At 41.4% G+C, this 16,179-nt stretch overlaps 1 protein-coding gene across 1 annotated transcript; it reads left to right on the top strand.

Moving 5' to 3' along the window:
- Window positions 1-1,514: 1,514 nt before the first annotated feature.
- On the top strand, window positions 1,515-13,965 carry gtf3c4 (general transcription factor IIIC, polypeptide 4). The gene is made up of 5 exons (XM_008288343.1): window positions 1,515-1,841; window positions 7,418-9,142; window positions 10,224-10,354; window positions 10,772-10,860; window positions 13,733-13,965. The coding sequence occupies exons 1-5, from the start codon at window positions 1,527-1,529 to the stop codon at window positions 13,795-13,797; spliced, it is 2,325 nt and encodes a 774-aa protein (XP_008286565.1). The 5' UTR covers window positions 1,515-1,526; the 3' UTR covers window positions 13,798-13,965.
- Window positions 13,966-16,179: the final 2,214 nt, after the last annotated feature.

Here is a 16,179-nt window from a genome sequence, read left to right as displayed (position 1 = left end):
GATATATAATTAAAAAAGGCGTCATTAGAGTATTAATGGTGAAGCATCAGAGTGTCAGCAGCATGTTACTGCTACTGCGCTACTTGTTTGAACTATTTTATATCAGTTTCCTGATGATTAGTATGAGGAAAGAAGAAAAAGTTCTGATTCAGATAACTGTTTCCAGTTTGTGGTGAGATACACGATCATTTGAACATTTCTTATATTTCAACCTTGTGAGGAGTTTAGAGGCAAAAGTCACAATTTGTTAAAACTAAAAAAAAAAAAATTTGGAGAACTAATTTACAGATAATGACACTAAAGATAAAAGTAGTGAAGTAGAAAGTACAAAGTAGTATGTAATGGAAATAGTCAAGTACAAGATTCTCATAATTCTACACTTGAGTGCAATACTTGAGTAAATGTACTTAGTTACTTTCTACTGCTGTCTTTAGCCTTTGGTGACCTTGCAGATGATACTGGAAACTGTAATCCCTCGATGAAATTATTAATATCGGACAAGTAAGAGATGATTTTGTGCATCTGCAGCTTAATGGCTTCACTGAGGGACTCTTTGCAGAGATGAAGTCTATCTTGATCACTGAACGCTCTGTGTTTAGGTTTAATGAAACGCATTGATCTAGTGTCAAACTAACGTGTCGTGGCTTCCATCGAATAACTGGTGTTTACTTTGCAGCAGGAATCCACCTCTGGTATGTCACTTTACCAGCAGTTAAATAAAAATCTTCCAATTGAAAAGAAAATGTACTTATTACACTGCCAAGATGACTTTTTACTTATAATAAAATACAGTGTGACAAAGTATGAAAGATAATTAGGTGATTTCTGGAGAACATTTAGCCATTACTTAAAAATATTTTTGCTATATGTTATTATATATTGTAGTAACAACTCTTTTTTTTAAATCCAATCATCTTAGTAAAAATACTTTTTAACGATAAATATTTTGAACAATTTTGTTAACAATTTGCTGTTATTTTACACATTTCCTGTTTTGTTGAATTATAGATAATAACTAATCAAATCACAAAAAAGAAGTATTCATTGACATGTTAGCCATAAAAAAAAACTAACTTGTGAATTTTTTAAACAAATTATAATTTATTCTATTACAAGATTTCACCAAATTGCTCTTCTCTTTACTACAGTCAAATAAGCAAAAAATAATAATATATAACAACAATAATTTTTACACATATTTGCTGTTATTAAAAAAAGTAAATTGTGTGTTTAGAATTAAAAGATGGTAATAAATTTTAAAACAATAAGTTTTTATTGTTTATATTTTAATTACTGACCATAAATAAAATGACATTAAATTTAATTAAATTAAATTAAATAACACAAATATTATTTTCTGGTGGAGAGTACTTAATTTTAAATGTTCTGCATGAAGTCGAGAAACGAGCATAAGAAAAATGTAAATACTGTCACTGACTTGCTGATGTCTCACAGTGGAGGACTGAAACCAGAACAGGAAGTCCCGCCTCCCACTGCCCTGACGTCACGTCCCGCGCACTGGAAACATGGCGGCTGCCAGTCCGTGCGATTCTTCGCGCTCGGTGCCCACAAATGTAACCATAAAGACTGAGCCAGAAACCGAGGACGGGCTACTCTTCGGCTCGGAGGTTGTGCCGGTTAAGCGGGACCCCGTGGTCCCCCTCATGGCGCCGGTGAGCGGCCTGCAGCCCCTCTCCTGGTCGCAGGACCACCGCCTGGCCGTGTGCACCTCCAGCTCCCTGTCGGTGATGGAGCTGGTGTGCGATGTACACAGCAACAAGCAGGACCTGACGCTGCACAGGACCTCCATCCCCGTCCCGACAGAAGCCCACAAACTGAGGGTAAGCAACCATGTTTAGTGTAAACTTAATAAAATAGAAATCTGAACCCGTTTAGTTCTGGAACTTTAGCTTATCCAGTTTGGCTGTTCGATAGAAATTCAGAAGCAGTTAAGCAGGAAAACCCTGAGACTGACAGCTCCACTTGTCCCTGGGTGCAACGAAGTCACATGCTGCAAAATGTTGTTTTAGGGACAACTTCCTCTGCAGACAGCTAAACCTGTTAGCCAAACTCCAAATTAAATGAAAGACCTGAACTCTTTCCCCCTACAGTGAACAGTTCTGGTGGCTCTTATGCTCTTGAGGGGGTTTCACTGGCATAGTTTGGGTCCACTTGTCCCTTTAGAGGGAAGGTTCACTGCAAAGCAATACAAAAGTTGCTCTGAATTGTTCTATATCTACAGAGTGTAATGAAGCTGCTGGTTCTCTTGTTCCACTTGTGAGTTGGATACTGCTGCTGTCTGACGCTGCAGGTATCTAATAAAAGCACAGGAAACAGTCCTAAAGAGCTGGAGGGAACAAACTTCAGCTCTTTAGGGGGAAAAAACACTCTGATTACATGAATTTTTGATGTTTTTGATTTGTTGATGTCAGTGGTTAGTGTCCATTTTTATCGCAGTAAAGTTTTATTATTATTATTATGGACATTTCATTTTGTAGCCTAATAGATTTCAAGTTGTAGAGCAAAGTGAGTGAGAAAGGCGTGCTATATAATAAACGTCTCTGGGATTGTTTTGGGATCAATATTGGTGCTGAAATGTGAAAAAAAAACACCTCTACATCACTTCACAGGAGTCAAAGTACCGCTGCTTGTGTCTATCCGTTAATATGAAGTGATACAGAAATGTTCCTAGGCCCGACCAAGTATAATTATTTTTAGTTTTTAGCTTTGTGTTGGTTTTTCCTTTAATTTGTCACTCGTCTGTACACCGAAACACTTTGAGGGAAGTCCCATCAGTTTTCAAATTTCACACTAAACATAGTTCCCCGTGAACACGTAACTCTCATTAAATGTTTGTCAGTTGCACCCAGTTTCTATCCTTCACAAAATACTGAGAGATGTCAGCCCAAGTTATAAAGGGAGCTAATTCATAAAAAAGACATGAGATGAATGAAACAGAGCTTTGTGTTTGGTGTGCGCATTGTTGATTGGATTAATTGACAAAGCAGTCAGTCTATAGAATGTAAACTAATAAAAAAGTGAACATCACAGAGTCAAAGGTGATTTCAAATTGCATGTTTTCAGCAGTACGAACATAAAGAAATAGAAATTAAGCACCGTAAAACATAGAAAACAGCATTTTATCTCATCCAAGAAGCTGCTGGAACCAGTGAAGATTGAAGCATTTTTGCTTGACAGTTGATTTACATGACAAATTGATCGCTGCAATATAGTTACACCATGTGATGATTTTATTTTTAGTGTCATATTAACATTATGACTCATTTTAGCACCAATAATCTTCAATAAAGTATTTTTTTATAGTGCCAGTAAAAGCCATCCCTTAAATTTCTTCTACCTGGCCTGAGATCTTTATGGTTTTACTGAGCTGTCACAATGTTTAATGCTGAGATGGGCTTTGTTGAGATTGTTGAGTTGAAAACCTGTTTAGTTTAACCATTTCAGAACAGAAATAAAGCCTTATTTTAGTCACAGGTGGTAAGATTAGTGGCATCAGTCTGCTCCTGTCTTTAAATGAAATGACAACTTTGCTATTCTGGACATGATATAATATTGTCTCATTTGGTGCACTGTTAGGATCTTGTTATCAGTGGGGCATTCATTGGCTAATTTACTTCCCAGCATAAATAAAAATACCAGTCTGCTATTAGTTTATGCTGCTGTTATGGATAAAAAACAATGACAATCTTACAAATTGAGTGACAGTCCTGGGGATTACCCTTGTTAAGTTTCATATTTTTGTCGTCTTTAATGATAAAAAGTTTGTTTAGTTCAAATATCAGCTGCATTTTGTTGGCAACCTCCTTAACTTTTACTGCTTATGTGCCTGTGAGCCTTTTCTTTACTTTACTGCAGTAGTGCGCTACATGTGCTTTGGTCTGAGCAAGCACAGTGTTCATCTGTCAAATCAAGTCATTAGTCGCAGATCTTTAGCACAACGTGATTGTATTTTCAGCATAATGCTAATACAAGGTATTTCCACTCATATGCAGGTGATTGCAAAATGCCATCTCTAAGTGTTTGGTAGTATTTGATTATAAAATAATAGAAACAGCAGGAGTAAGGCAGATTTATTACCTGTTCAAAACCATACTATCACTACTCAGGCACTTTAACTCCCCTAGTTGCTGCCAGCGGGGAAAGTTATACCAAATTTGACACTGGTTTGACCTCCTTTTGCTTCATCCAGACTGTTTTGGCCGTAACCTTTTCTACTGCTGCCTCTCTTTTCTTGTTTTGTGCAGCGGCGCCTCCAGAATTTTTTTACAGGGGTTGCAAGATGGCAACGCTGAAAATTTTGGGGTGGCACATCACAACTAAAAGACGCTGCTGAATTATTTATTGTGCTGTTGTCGTGTAGAGGTATACACAGGATATGTTTGCTATCTTAGATAGGAAATGCTATGCTAATGTACATTGGTTTCTTATTTTGCAGTTAATGTTGCTAATTGTCCAAAGTGCATAAGCTAATAGCGGTAGAGTTAACATTTAGACTTTTTGGTGCCTGCTGCTCAAAACGGCCCACAAGAGGAGATGCTGCGATTTATCTGAGGTAAAAAGTTCACTTATATGCATCATAAACTTGGGACATTTTTAGAAGTAGCCATGAATAAAGAAACACATCCAGAGCTTTTTTTAAATGATTTCAATACTGAAAATTCTGTTCATGTGTGAAGATAACCTATGATATACTAAAATAATATGATAAGCTAACCTTTAGTACAATAAAATGTGTTTTTTAAATTGTTAGTCAACTACCTGTTGGTTGTGATTAGAGATGATGAAACACATCCATACACTCCATAATGTCGCTGGTGCAAATATCCTGCTGTGAAATCTTTTGACTTTTTAATAAGTGGATCAAACTTTTTCAGTAAAATAATATTAAATGTAGCTGAGTTCAGGACTCAGCTGTGCAAGAAATGATTTAACTGTAGCAGACTGTACAGCAGCTCACCTGTCTGAGGTAGAGAAAAGTACATTAAAGTGTCATTTATCGTTAGAATCTGACCGGTCCTGTCTCCATGTTGGGGATCATTTATAATTACAAGCAGTAAATAAAGCTGTGCACCTAAAAGAGGACACTTCTCTCTCTTTGGAGACGCTCGTATGGATTCTGTTGCTGTTTGACGCTGCAGGTATTTAATAAACTCAGAGGAAAGACTCTTGAACAGCTGGAAGCAACAAACTGAACTCTAGCTGCTGTGTTGATAAAACGATGACTACACATACTTTCTCTTTCACTGGGTGCCACGGTGGCATTCACTGAAAGTTGGAAATTGGAGCTTCAGTGAATAAACTTCAGATCTCAGATGCCGATAAGACTCGGGCCTTTCATGGAGGCGCCTCTGACTTTGTGTTTACGTGAAACTGAACCATGTGGAGGCTTTTTGTGTGCCATTCTTGTGCGATCTGCATTGATTCCATCTAATCCTGTGGAACACGGAGTTCACAGGTAGCCAGACTAGTAGAACAACAACTCATTCATTGGTCGGGGTTTTTACAGGCCGACAACTGACACAAATAACTGATTTTTTTTCTTTTTATTATCAGGCGACTTCATTTATTGATTGCTGTCTGGATTTAAACAGACTGTCAACAAATATAACAAAAAGTGCTTGTGGAATACTTTGCATATTCTAGCTTAGAGCTACTTGTACACATGCCTTAGAAACAAAGCCAAGCTAATATTCACTTGTGTGCTATTAGCTTGGCAGTGGTGGATGTTTCTCTATTTTCTTTATTTGCTAAACCGAAAGTAAGATAATTAAAGTGATAGAATACAAATGCTGATAAAAAGAGAAACATTTTTGCTGTGGTAAATTTGTCTCCGCGCAGCTGCTCCACTCTGTAAATATGTGTTTATAGGTTCGTCTCCTCTCCAAAAAATCCACTTGGCAGATGCACTATTGGATGCAGCTGAATTTTATAATCCACTAGGCGCAGTAGCAGACAGGCGAAGTTGCTTTCCAGCTGTCATTTGTAGATATGATTAACTGCTTTTAAATAGAAGGTCTACTGAGCTGGGAGCAGGAGATGATGGCATCCGAAGCATGACTTGGATTTTAGAGGCCACATACGGTCTCTGTTACCTGTGGTGAAACTGCAAGATCTTATCAGCCATTTACCAAAATGATCCCACTTCAAGAGAAATGACTTAGAAGTTGAGTCCAGTTCATTCAGTTTATTTGGCAGTGAGGCACTTTTCCTGCTTATCGTGCACTGACCTACAGTATTTAATTGGCTTTAATCGCTGCAGAGCTGCAACGAGTAGCTGATTAATACTTTAATACAGAAAATGTCACACTGCTGGCTAAAGCTTCCTGATAGTGATGATTTAATGTTACTCTTTGCTGTATTTAATTGAAAACTTCATACTTCGTCTTCTAGATTTGTTGGTTAAATGAAATAACCTTTAAGAGTCTATCATCTTGGGCTTTCTGTGGGAACTAAGAATGTACAATTGTTAATGTTAATACTGACAGCACAGTTGTTTGTCATCGTTATTCATTTATTTTTAGGAACAGAGCACAACTCTCACTTCTATGTTGTGCTGCTTTAATGCTAATGTGCATGTCTTTGCATCTTTTCTGAAGTTTATCTCCCAGAAGCAAAATAGAAATAAAATTGTACCAAAACTTGTCACCCAAAGTGAAATCAACAGAGCTGCTTTCACTTTTATTTTGTGCAATACGGTGATGTATGCATTATTTTGCGTTGCTTTCTGGGTCTCTGAGTCGTCGCTGGACAATGATGACGATTCAGTGACATTAGCGATTATTCTTTTTGGCCTTGATGCCGTCATTCCGCAGTTTGTGCTGTTTTTTCAACGTTTCTTTGCTACCCAGACACAAGTGCCATCTCGACTGCTTCTTGGTATCTGGCTGTTAGTCGAAGAAGCACCTGATTTGATATGCAGCAGAGCATGCATTTTGCATGTTGGTGTCACCATTGGTTGTGTTCATTTAGCTGCTGGGAGCCAAAATAATGATTGAGATTAATATTGGATTAAATGTGCTGGCCCACAACGATTTATCAAGGAAATAATACTCCGAGCCCTGAATCACTGTCATAAATATCACTTTGACTGTATGTAATATGTTTTGCATTTACTCAGGTCTGAATTGACAATTGTGACCAGTGTAATGCTCAGCTGATAGTTGTTGTGTAGAAGTTATTTATTCTGCCAAAAAAGAAAGAACTGTACCACATTCCCAGCTATAACTACAGCTAGTATTAGATGAATGAGTGTTTTCGGGTTCATAAATGTGAAATATTTTTTTCGTTTTTCTAAGAATCTATTGTTGTTATGAATATTTTTGCACATGTAACTGAAATGGCTTCGTAACTCTTCCTAAATCTAACTGCTAACCTTATTCATTTGTTAACTTTTAAGGTGGGACCATCAGCAGAGCTCGCTCAAGCTGTGGAAAAGTTCTCGTTACATCCGGATCCCGCAGTCAGGCAAGTGTTTATGGCCGACAGAGTGATCAACCCGTCAGTAGGCGTGCACAAAGGAATAAAGTATGCCAGTTGGTCTCCGTTAGGTTGTGACTCTAGTGGACGCTGTCTGCTCGCCTGCCTCACACTCGACCAGAGACTTACAATTTATAACAGCCACAAGCGTCTTGAGTGGAACGCGTTAGTCGATCTCACCAAAAAGTACAGCGAGAGGCTAAAAGAGCGAGCCTACGCCAGAAAAGACAACAAGCCGCCGCAGGCAAACCTCCTGGACTTGGACGAGCTGCAGCGGCGTTTCCGTATGCAGACGCCGATAAGGATGGAGTGGTCGAGCATTTACACAATCAAACAGGTTCAGCAGGACAACACGTGTTTGGACGTGGAGATGGTTCTCCTCGCTGTGTTGATGGAAAACGGCGACCTTGTTTTGTGGAAGTTCGTGCTGCCCTTCACAAATGGGGCAGATGTTTTGTTTTATGACATTATAGAATCAGGGGTGAGCAGACCCAGCGACTTGGCGTGGTGGGAGTACGAGAACGCAGATCGACGGATGAGCGGCCTGATCATCGGCAGCGAGGTGGGACCCGTCAAGATCATGCCGGTCAGTCTGTCGGGAGTGAAGGGCTACTTCACCCTCCGACACCCCGTCATCCTCTGGAAGGAGTGCGACGAGATCGCCGTGGAAAACATCAAATGCGTCCCGATGATCCACCCGATCCACAAATCCAGCTGCAGCCTCATCGTGGCTTCACGCGGCTGCTACGTCTTCTGGTGTTTGCTCATGATCTCACCAGCCGGACTGAATGTGCACAACTCCCATGTGGCTGGGCTGCACTCGCTTCCTGTGGTCTCGCTGGCGGTCAGTCAGCACGGCGTTGCAGTGTACACGTGCTCCATAGACGGGTGGATAAAGAAGCTGACGCCGACATTCACTGAGAACACTTTGATTTTCAAACAGGAGGACATGTTGCGACCTGAGAACCTCGCCGGCAGGAGGATTCACGGGATCGCAGTGAGCCACAACGGAGCGTACATCGCAACCGTCAGCACGCAAGGTATGGTTGGTAACTTTCATCCAATTAACAGGACTTACCAGGTTCACTTTGTGACCCTGAAAACGCCAGAAGCTGCAGCAGCGCTACTGCTCAAGTCCCCCTCGCAGAACTTGTATAAGATGGCCGACCTGCTGGACCTGGTGAGGTGGCAGATTCTGAGAACCAAATGCATCCCTGCGTCGCTGCAGGAGGAGCTCGATCAGAAGATCCAGGAGGCGGATTCGCCCTACTTGTGGCGGTTCAAGCTCTTCCTGGTGCGTATACTTCACCAGTCGCTACAGATGCCTCACGTGGAATACAGCTGGAAACCTACGCACGAGGAGAGCAAAGTGTTCGTAAGAGACGAGGAAGAGGAGGACAGAGAAGGCGACGAAGATGCTGTGAAGGAGGAGGGCGAGGGTGGTGTTAAAGAGGAGAACCAGGAGGAGCAGAGGGCGGAGGTGCAGGCCTGGATCAACGCTGTGGAGACCCACCTGATGAGAGAGAACATCAAGAAGGTGTTGGGGGTCGTGTACCTCAACACCTGGCTGGCGCAGAACATCAGCATCCCCACCTGTGGCCTGGTGGACTATCTCTCCAGAGACACCGGCGACAGAGCATCAGAGGTAACACTCACCTGATAATTCCTCACTTCACTGTCCTGATCTGTTTGGTACAAAGTTGACTTGGTGTTTTGCTCTGTTAGCAAATCCAGAAGTGATATTGAGATGATCCACGGGGCACTTTTCCTTGTTCTTCGATGTTTTATATTGTCGATCTGCATTTATCAAGAAGGTTGCAAATGGCAGTCAGCATTTGTGAACACCACTTCATGTCTGAAGTTGTTTCTAATTACCAGCTGGTACTATTAATTTACTGACCAACAGGAAAAACAAGACGAACATTGACACCATCGGCTTTGCACACACTGCTGCTTTGATTTCTCATCCATACTGAAGCTCTTTTTAAACTAGCGGTCACCAAGTTGTAGTTGGTTGCCCCCATTTTTGACGCAAATGTCTTGTTTTGTCTACAACCCAAATATATTTAGTTTACTGTCATAGAGGAGGACGTTTTAATTGGTTGCCCCAAATAGTTTGTGGTTGTACACCAGCAAAGTGTTGGCGCCACTCTGGAACCAGTTTTGCTGCTCGAAAGCAGCTTCTTTGGCTGTCGACACATGAAATAGTGGTTCAACATTCTGCACCGTCTCCAAACTGTGTTGGAGAAAAAGGGGAGATCTTTGTTGCTCTTTTTTATGGTTTCAACTAGTGATTATTTTCATTGTCAATAAATCTGTGGATTGTTTAAATTTTGAAATGGTGAAAAATGTCTATCAGAGTTTCCTAAAACCCTAAAGTATGTCCTCAAATGTCTTGTTTTGTCCACAGTCCAAATATGTTCAGTTTACTGTCAAAGAGGAGGAAGTTTTAGCTGGTTGCCCCCGTTTTTGATGCAAATAGTTTGTGGTTGTACACCAGTAAAGTGTTGGCGCCACTCTGGAACCAGTTTTGTTGCTCAAAAGTAGCTTCTTTGGCTGTCGACACACGAAAAACTGGTTCAAGATCCGGCACCATCTCCAAACTGTATCAGTGGAAAAGGGCTAACTAGTGCTGTCTCCTCTGCTGCCACGAGATGAGTTGGAAATGAATTTGGTGTTGCGTTTGCCTTCACTTACACCCTCTTGTTCTGTCTGTGCATCGTCAGGTCCTGATTGGCCACATCAAGAAGAAGATGAACAAGCAGACGTTCTCGGAGCGCTGCAGCTTGTGTCAGACTGTGCTGCCCTTCACAGACCACAAACAGGCCACCTGTGAAAACGGACACATGTGGCTCAGGTACGCTCGTCATTCCTGAACAACTTTGAAAAGCTCAAACGTCTAAAGATGCTTTTATTAGCTTTAGCCTTGCAGGAAGCCCAGGTCAGAACCCGACAATCAGGACATGAGTTGAATCTTAATGCCTTCTTTGACGGTTTATTTATCTTCACGGAGCAGTAATCAAGCCTCCCACCTTCTGATATTTACTCATGCACCACTCTCATCCTCTCATAAATATCATCTTTCTCCTGCCTTGTCTCTCCTGCCTTGTCTCTCCTGCTTTAGCGTGGAGCCTCTGGTGGGCACTGAGAGGGAAATCTGCCCGTCAGCTGCAGCTCGATGCTGTTTCTGCTCCACTTTTCTATTGTGTGTCTATGGGTGTGTGTGTGTCCCTGCCAGCCAGCTCTCTAATGTATTTCTCCCGGTCTCCTCCAGGTGTGTGTTGTCATACCAGGCCTGCCAGACGCTGACGTTCAGACGGTGCCTCCTGCTGGATAGCATCGCCAGACTGCCAGAGCCTGAGGGTAAGCGCCACTTCCCATCTCCCTCCACCTCCATTTCACAGTCACACTCCCGATCAGCCATCTCCTCCTGTCACCTTCAACGTCAGCCTTCATCCCACTCTGCCGCTCAGATCAGCGCTCGACATGTCGGATGCTGAGCCGCTTGAAAACTTAATAAACGAGAATGATCGTTGAAATTAGCCGAGTTTATTTTCTTTTCTTTTTTTTCTAATTTATCTGAAAGTCCAGAGTTGAGTCTCTGGTCACAAAGCTCAGTCTTTGCCGAGACTTGAAATGTGTGTCACTTCTGTCTCATTATACCAACATTCTGGATGAACGGCAGACTTCCAGTTTTCACTGTAGCTGGGGAATTATGAGTACTGGTGCAGGATTAAATGATCTGTGTATGACTTCATTCAGTTTGGTCCAGCGTAGCTCAGTAGGGAGGCGTGCATGTGCATTTACAGGCGCTAAAGCAAACTCTCTAGAGGCAACACAGCAATTAACAGAGCAGTTTTTTTGTCATATTTGCTTTTTTCTTGTCAGTAAGTGCATAATTTCATGTGTTCGTGATCTGAGAAGGTTGAAATGGGCGTGTGATCTGTTTTTGGGAGTATTCTGACTTCTTAAATGATCATCTGGATTTGTAAAACCTGTTTTGCTGAGCTGGATGAAGGAAGCGGATTTCTGTGCTGCGTATAACTGGGTTTCTAACTAGTACGTGCCAGACAAAGAGCGCAAACAGAAACGCAGGTGTTGGAGAGAGCTGCTGGATGGAAACGAAGACAAATGTCTGAATATGTATATAATGCATGGAAACATGTTGTCTGGTGTGTTTGCAGGTCGTGAAAAATCTCAAAGTAATTAATTCAGTTTCCTGAAAAAGGCCTCAAAAAGTACTAAAAGGTCTTAAAGGTAGTTTTAAAAAGTCCTAAATAGTATCTCTTGTTTGATTTACAATATACTTATTTCTGGTGAAGCTTTAATTGAAATGAACTAGTATTTTTTTGATTGGTTAATCAATCTATCCATCGTATGCAAGCAGGCATTTATTTCAAGAACTACCATTTGAAATTAGGGATGTATGTCCAGACAAGCTGAAAGTATTGTAAGTGACTGGAGGCAACGCTCCTGGTTTTCCATCATATTATTACACTTTGGCCACAGCAGGTATTAAGTCAACAGAAACCTGGGAGGAACGGCTCCTCTTGTAGCTCCTCCTCCTCTGTCTTTAGCCCCGCCCACCAGGCAAGCACAGACTTATGCACACGCCTTAAACATGCAAAAAAAAAACGGTCAAACTAAACATCAAGATTCACTTGTAGCTTCACTCAGGCTTTGAACACTGAGTGAAAGTCGGTTTTAACCATCAAAACATTCAAAAGTTACTCCCAATGTGATCTAGGTTGCTCTTTGTGAGGGCTGCAGCTAGTGCTCGTTACCAATGTCGATTATTTGGTTTATAAAGTGTTTGAAAATGTCTATCAGAGTTCCCTAAGGCCCAAGATGACGTCTTCAAATGTCTTGTTTTGTCCATGACCCAAAGATACTCAGTGTAGTGTCATAGAGGAGGAAAGAAACCAGGAAATAGTCAAATTTAAGAAGCTAGTATCAGAGAATTTAGACTTTTTTTTTCTGTCTAACCTCATCTGGGTAAAAAGATCTGTGATTGGCACGGAGCTACATTTTCTAAAATCTGAAAACAACACAAAGAGGAGGTGCAGAAGTCTAGTTTCCTCTTAGACCAGCTGAATTACAACATCCTGAACAGTATGATGCTTAAACGTGCTTCCTACCTTGGCGTTAAATTGCATAGTTTTAAAAAGGTCTTCAAAAGTCTGCAGAAGTGCACAAAGCCGGTTTGTCTCAGTGCCGGTAACAGGACAGGCTGTCACAGATGATTGATGAATGTTTGCTGCAGATCCAACCCGATCGATCAGATTTGTCGGTAGTTTCCGTGGTCATTTTGACCAATTCTTCACTGTTTCATTGTTGGATGTGGAAACTAGCATGAATCACTTCAACTTAAATGTAGAAAACAACAACATCTGACATGTTTTCCGCATTGTCTTGACCGCATTATCATAATGGGGCAAAATGGGGTGCCACACTGACACCAATAGTTTGCTAAACTCATATTATAATGAGATATGGAGGAGCTGCATGGTGGCAGCTGTGGTTCCTGCAGTGGTTAGAGTTGGGAAGAGGTAAAAACATGGTATTGTTATCAGTGTTTGAGGATTTGGCTTCATCTGGCTGCTACATGCATCTCAGGTCTTTATCGGTGTTGCCTGAGTGCCTGAGGCTGGTTTCGCCTGGTCGTTCCAGCCGATCTGAGCTAAAGACTGACGGCTCTGTGAAGGTTTGGCATCTGTCAAAATCAGCATCATCCCACCGCCTGGCTAAAAACATCGAACAGAAGTTTGCATTCTTCTACGTTCTCCTTCAAAGGCAGTTATTATTAAGAGAGAAAACATTTGCAGACATGGAATATTTCACTCTGACTTCGTCTGTCAGTAAAAGTTCAGACTTTTGGACTTTCAAAGAGTGTCTGCAGGGTTGAAGTTTTGGGACTGTTTAGGTGTTTCAGTGTTAGAAAGAAAAGTAGAACTTTCGGTTCTCTCTCAGGTTGCATCACTGATCCTCATGCTTTACAGTTTAATGATCATCATCCGTCATCATCAGCCTCACAGTGAATGTCCTCTCATTAATTACATCATTTATTAAACAATGATGTGTAGAATAAGTGCTATCATGACTTATAGTGAAACATGACTCAGACACTTCTTCAAGCTTGAGTCCATCATGTAAACAGTTCCCATCACATTTATGCATATTTAATCATTTCCTATTTAGAAATCCTGAATACAAGTGTTGTTTTCTGTCCCCGCAGATCCAGAGTGGATAAAGAAGATCCTGCAGGCGCCCTGCACGCTCTGCGACTCGCCGATGATCTAGGTCTGATCGATCGGAGAAACCTCAGGGCTTCCTCCCCCCGCGACCTTCAGAGCTCCCCGCTCTGACGCCGGGTCCAATTTTGTCAGACATCACTGCTAAAATATTTTTTATTTCATGTATTTTGTTTAAGTTTTTATTACTTTATATTGGTATCTTAAAAGTGCAAATAAAAGTCTTTGATTATTCGTCGGAACTCTTCTTTTTACTCGCGAGCGCTGCTTCCCCCCTGCCGCGGTTTTAAATGAATATTTTACTGAGGTAAAACATTTTGGAGTCAAACTTTACAGATTTCTTTATTTTTCCCCCTCTCTAAAATTAATTCCCAGTCAGACACAGTGTTTGCACAAGGGTGCACAGAAACAAAGTTTAAAACGTGGTTATATGTGGAGGTTTTTATTATTCAGTAGGACTTCAGGGCACCATAAATAAGCTCCCTCATTTTCCTCATGTTGACTATATTTCCGAACCTTTGGTGTAGTTTTTATTGCAAGTAAGTGGAACTTACTCTGCTAGTCCTATTTTAGTGGGGGGATTTTTTTTTTCTTCTTGTTCTTTTTTTTTTTTGAGTGCAACAAATAATACACTCTGAATAATACATACTCTGGAAAAAACTCAACATACCTACTTTAATTGGCACTGTAAAACAATTTCCAAGCTCTGGGAAGAAGAGGAGCTGGAGGAAGATGAGGAGGAGGAGGGTGGTGGTGCTCAGTCATTCTCTCAGATGAGGACTTCCGCTAATGTAAACGCAGAAGAGAAGAAGCGGCGAGGCAGATGAGATGAGCAAGAAGGCAGGAAGAAAGCGGAAAGTGTGCTTAAAAACCCGGCGCGTCCGTCCCGCGGGAGCCGCTTGTAATGAGATTCAGCAGTAATGAGGGACAGAACATGGAGCCAGATGTGATTCTAATTCTAATCAAGGAGGAGAGGGCGGCGGTGATGTTGGAGGGGGGGGGGGGTTAGAGAGCATATTGTTAAATACAATTAACCCTTTTTTCATATTTGCAGAGAACAAGGGGCTGCAGGGAGGGGTTACAGCGGCCCGCCCCTCGGCCTCGGCTCCTTGTTCTGGAGACATGGAGGTCGGCGGCCGCTGATCAAAGAGGCAGCTGGACCTGAGAGACCGGGCCGGCAGCAGAGCCTCCATCCCCACCGCGGCCTCTCATCCCTTTACATCCCCCCCATCGGCCCGGCAGAGGCGGGGTGGGGTCTGCCCTCCCTCCGGTGTCACTGGAGATGATAGCCTGCCCCGGGGCGAGGAGAGAGGAGGCAGCTCGGCTCCAAACACTCAGGAGCCTCATGAAAGGGAACCTTTTTTACTTTATGCTTTTTAAAGCCATATTCCTCAGTTCAGTGGTGGCATTTATTGGCCCAAGACTCACTGAAGATTCAGTCTGTTTGTGGAAGAGGGTTTTTTTTTTTCTTCTTTTTCTAGAAAGTGAATCATTTATCACATTATCCTGTGCTTTGCTGCAGGAAACGTCTCGGACTGGTGGTGTGATTAGTTTAGTGTTAAAGCTGCATAAGCCGGCGCCTTTAAACGATACAGTAGCCTGCAGTGGTGAAGTCTTTAACTGGATTTACTTCAACTTCTGCTCCATCAGCTGCTAATCTGCACAAAATCCACACATCCTGACTAAACAAACCAGCAAAAATGTAAAGAATTAAGCCGCTATTTGGAAAATAACACAACTAAATCACTAACTACATCAACTTTATACATCAGACAGACGACTAGTAATAATAACAAGAGGAGCCACGCAAAAGTGCACAACTATCCATAAATAAAACAAAGATAGTAAGACACAAACAGTACAATCAGTGATACCGTTTGGTAGTTTGCTCTGTTTTACTTTGTTCTAAATCCTTATGTTACTGTATATTTCAAAAGGACAGTCATGATCTTGCTATAATAAATCAATACGCCTAAAAATAGAAATGAAAACAAGTAAAAGTGAAAAGAGAGCCATGCATGTCGCTCTGTTCTGCATGTCTATAATACGATGATGAAAACAGTTAATCAAGGCAAGACGACGTGCAAAAATATAGTTTTTTCATGCATTTGTCAACTGTAAGGTTTTATTTTGCTTTGGTAATATGCTATAGATTCACATTCAGGTGTTTATTTTACTTACATTCTGCATATTAGACATTTGCGTAAATTAGTGCATATTTAATGAGGTAGTTCCTTGTTTGCGTATTTAAATGTAACATGTCAGAAAACTAGGAATACAAAAAACTAACTTATGAAACGATGGTGTTTCTTTGTCAGATCTGTTGGTTAAAACTGGACTTTTAAATGGTGATTTCAAATAGAAATGTACAGGATACATAGCTATAAAGACCGTTTTTTTCCCCCTCTCTCACTCTCTGACCCAGAAATCT

The sequence above is a fragment of the Stegastes partitus genome, unplaced genomic scaffold (genome assembly GCF_000690725.1).
Source record: "Stegastes partitus isolate 25-593 unplaced genomic scaffold, Stegastes_partitus-1.0.2 Scaffold554, whole genome shotgun sequence".
Taxonomy (NCBI): Eukaryota; Metazoa; Chordata; class Actinopteri; family Pomacentridae; genus Stegastes; species Stegastes partitus.
Note: the sequence above shows the minus strand (reverse complement) of the source record. Positions and strands in the feature narration are given on the sequence as shown.

What these genes read in the sequence shown, in the direction of transcription:
- gtf3c4 (XM_008288343.1), top strand. Translation starts at nt 1,527, where the DNA reads ATGGCGGCTGCCAGTCCGTGCGATTCTTCGCGCTCGGTGCCCACAAAT. An exon ending in CAGAAGCCCACAAACTGAGG is followed by an intron (nt 1,842 to 7,417) that starts GTAAGCAACCAT and finishes TTAACTTTTAAG; the next exon opens with GTGGGACCATCAGCAGAGCT. An exon ending in CCGGCGACAGAGCATCAGAG is followed by an intron (nt 9,143 to 10,223) that starts GTAACACTCACC and finishes GTGCATCGTCAG; the next exon opens with GTCCTGATTGGCCACATCAA.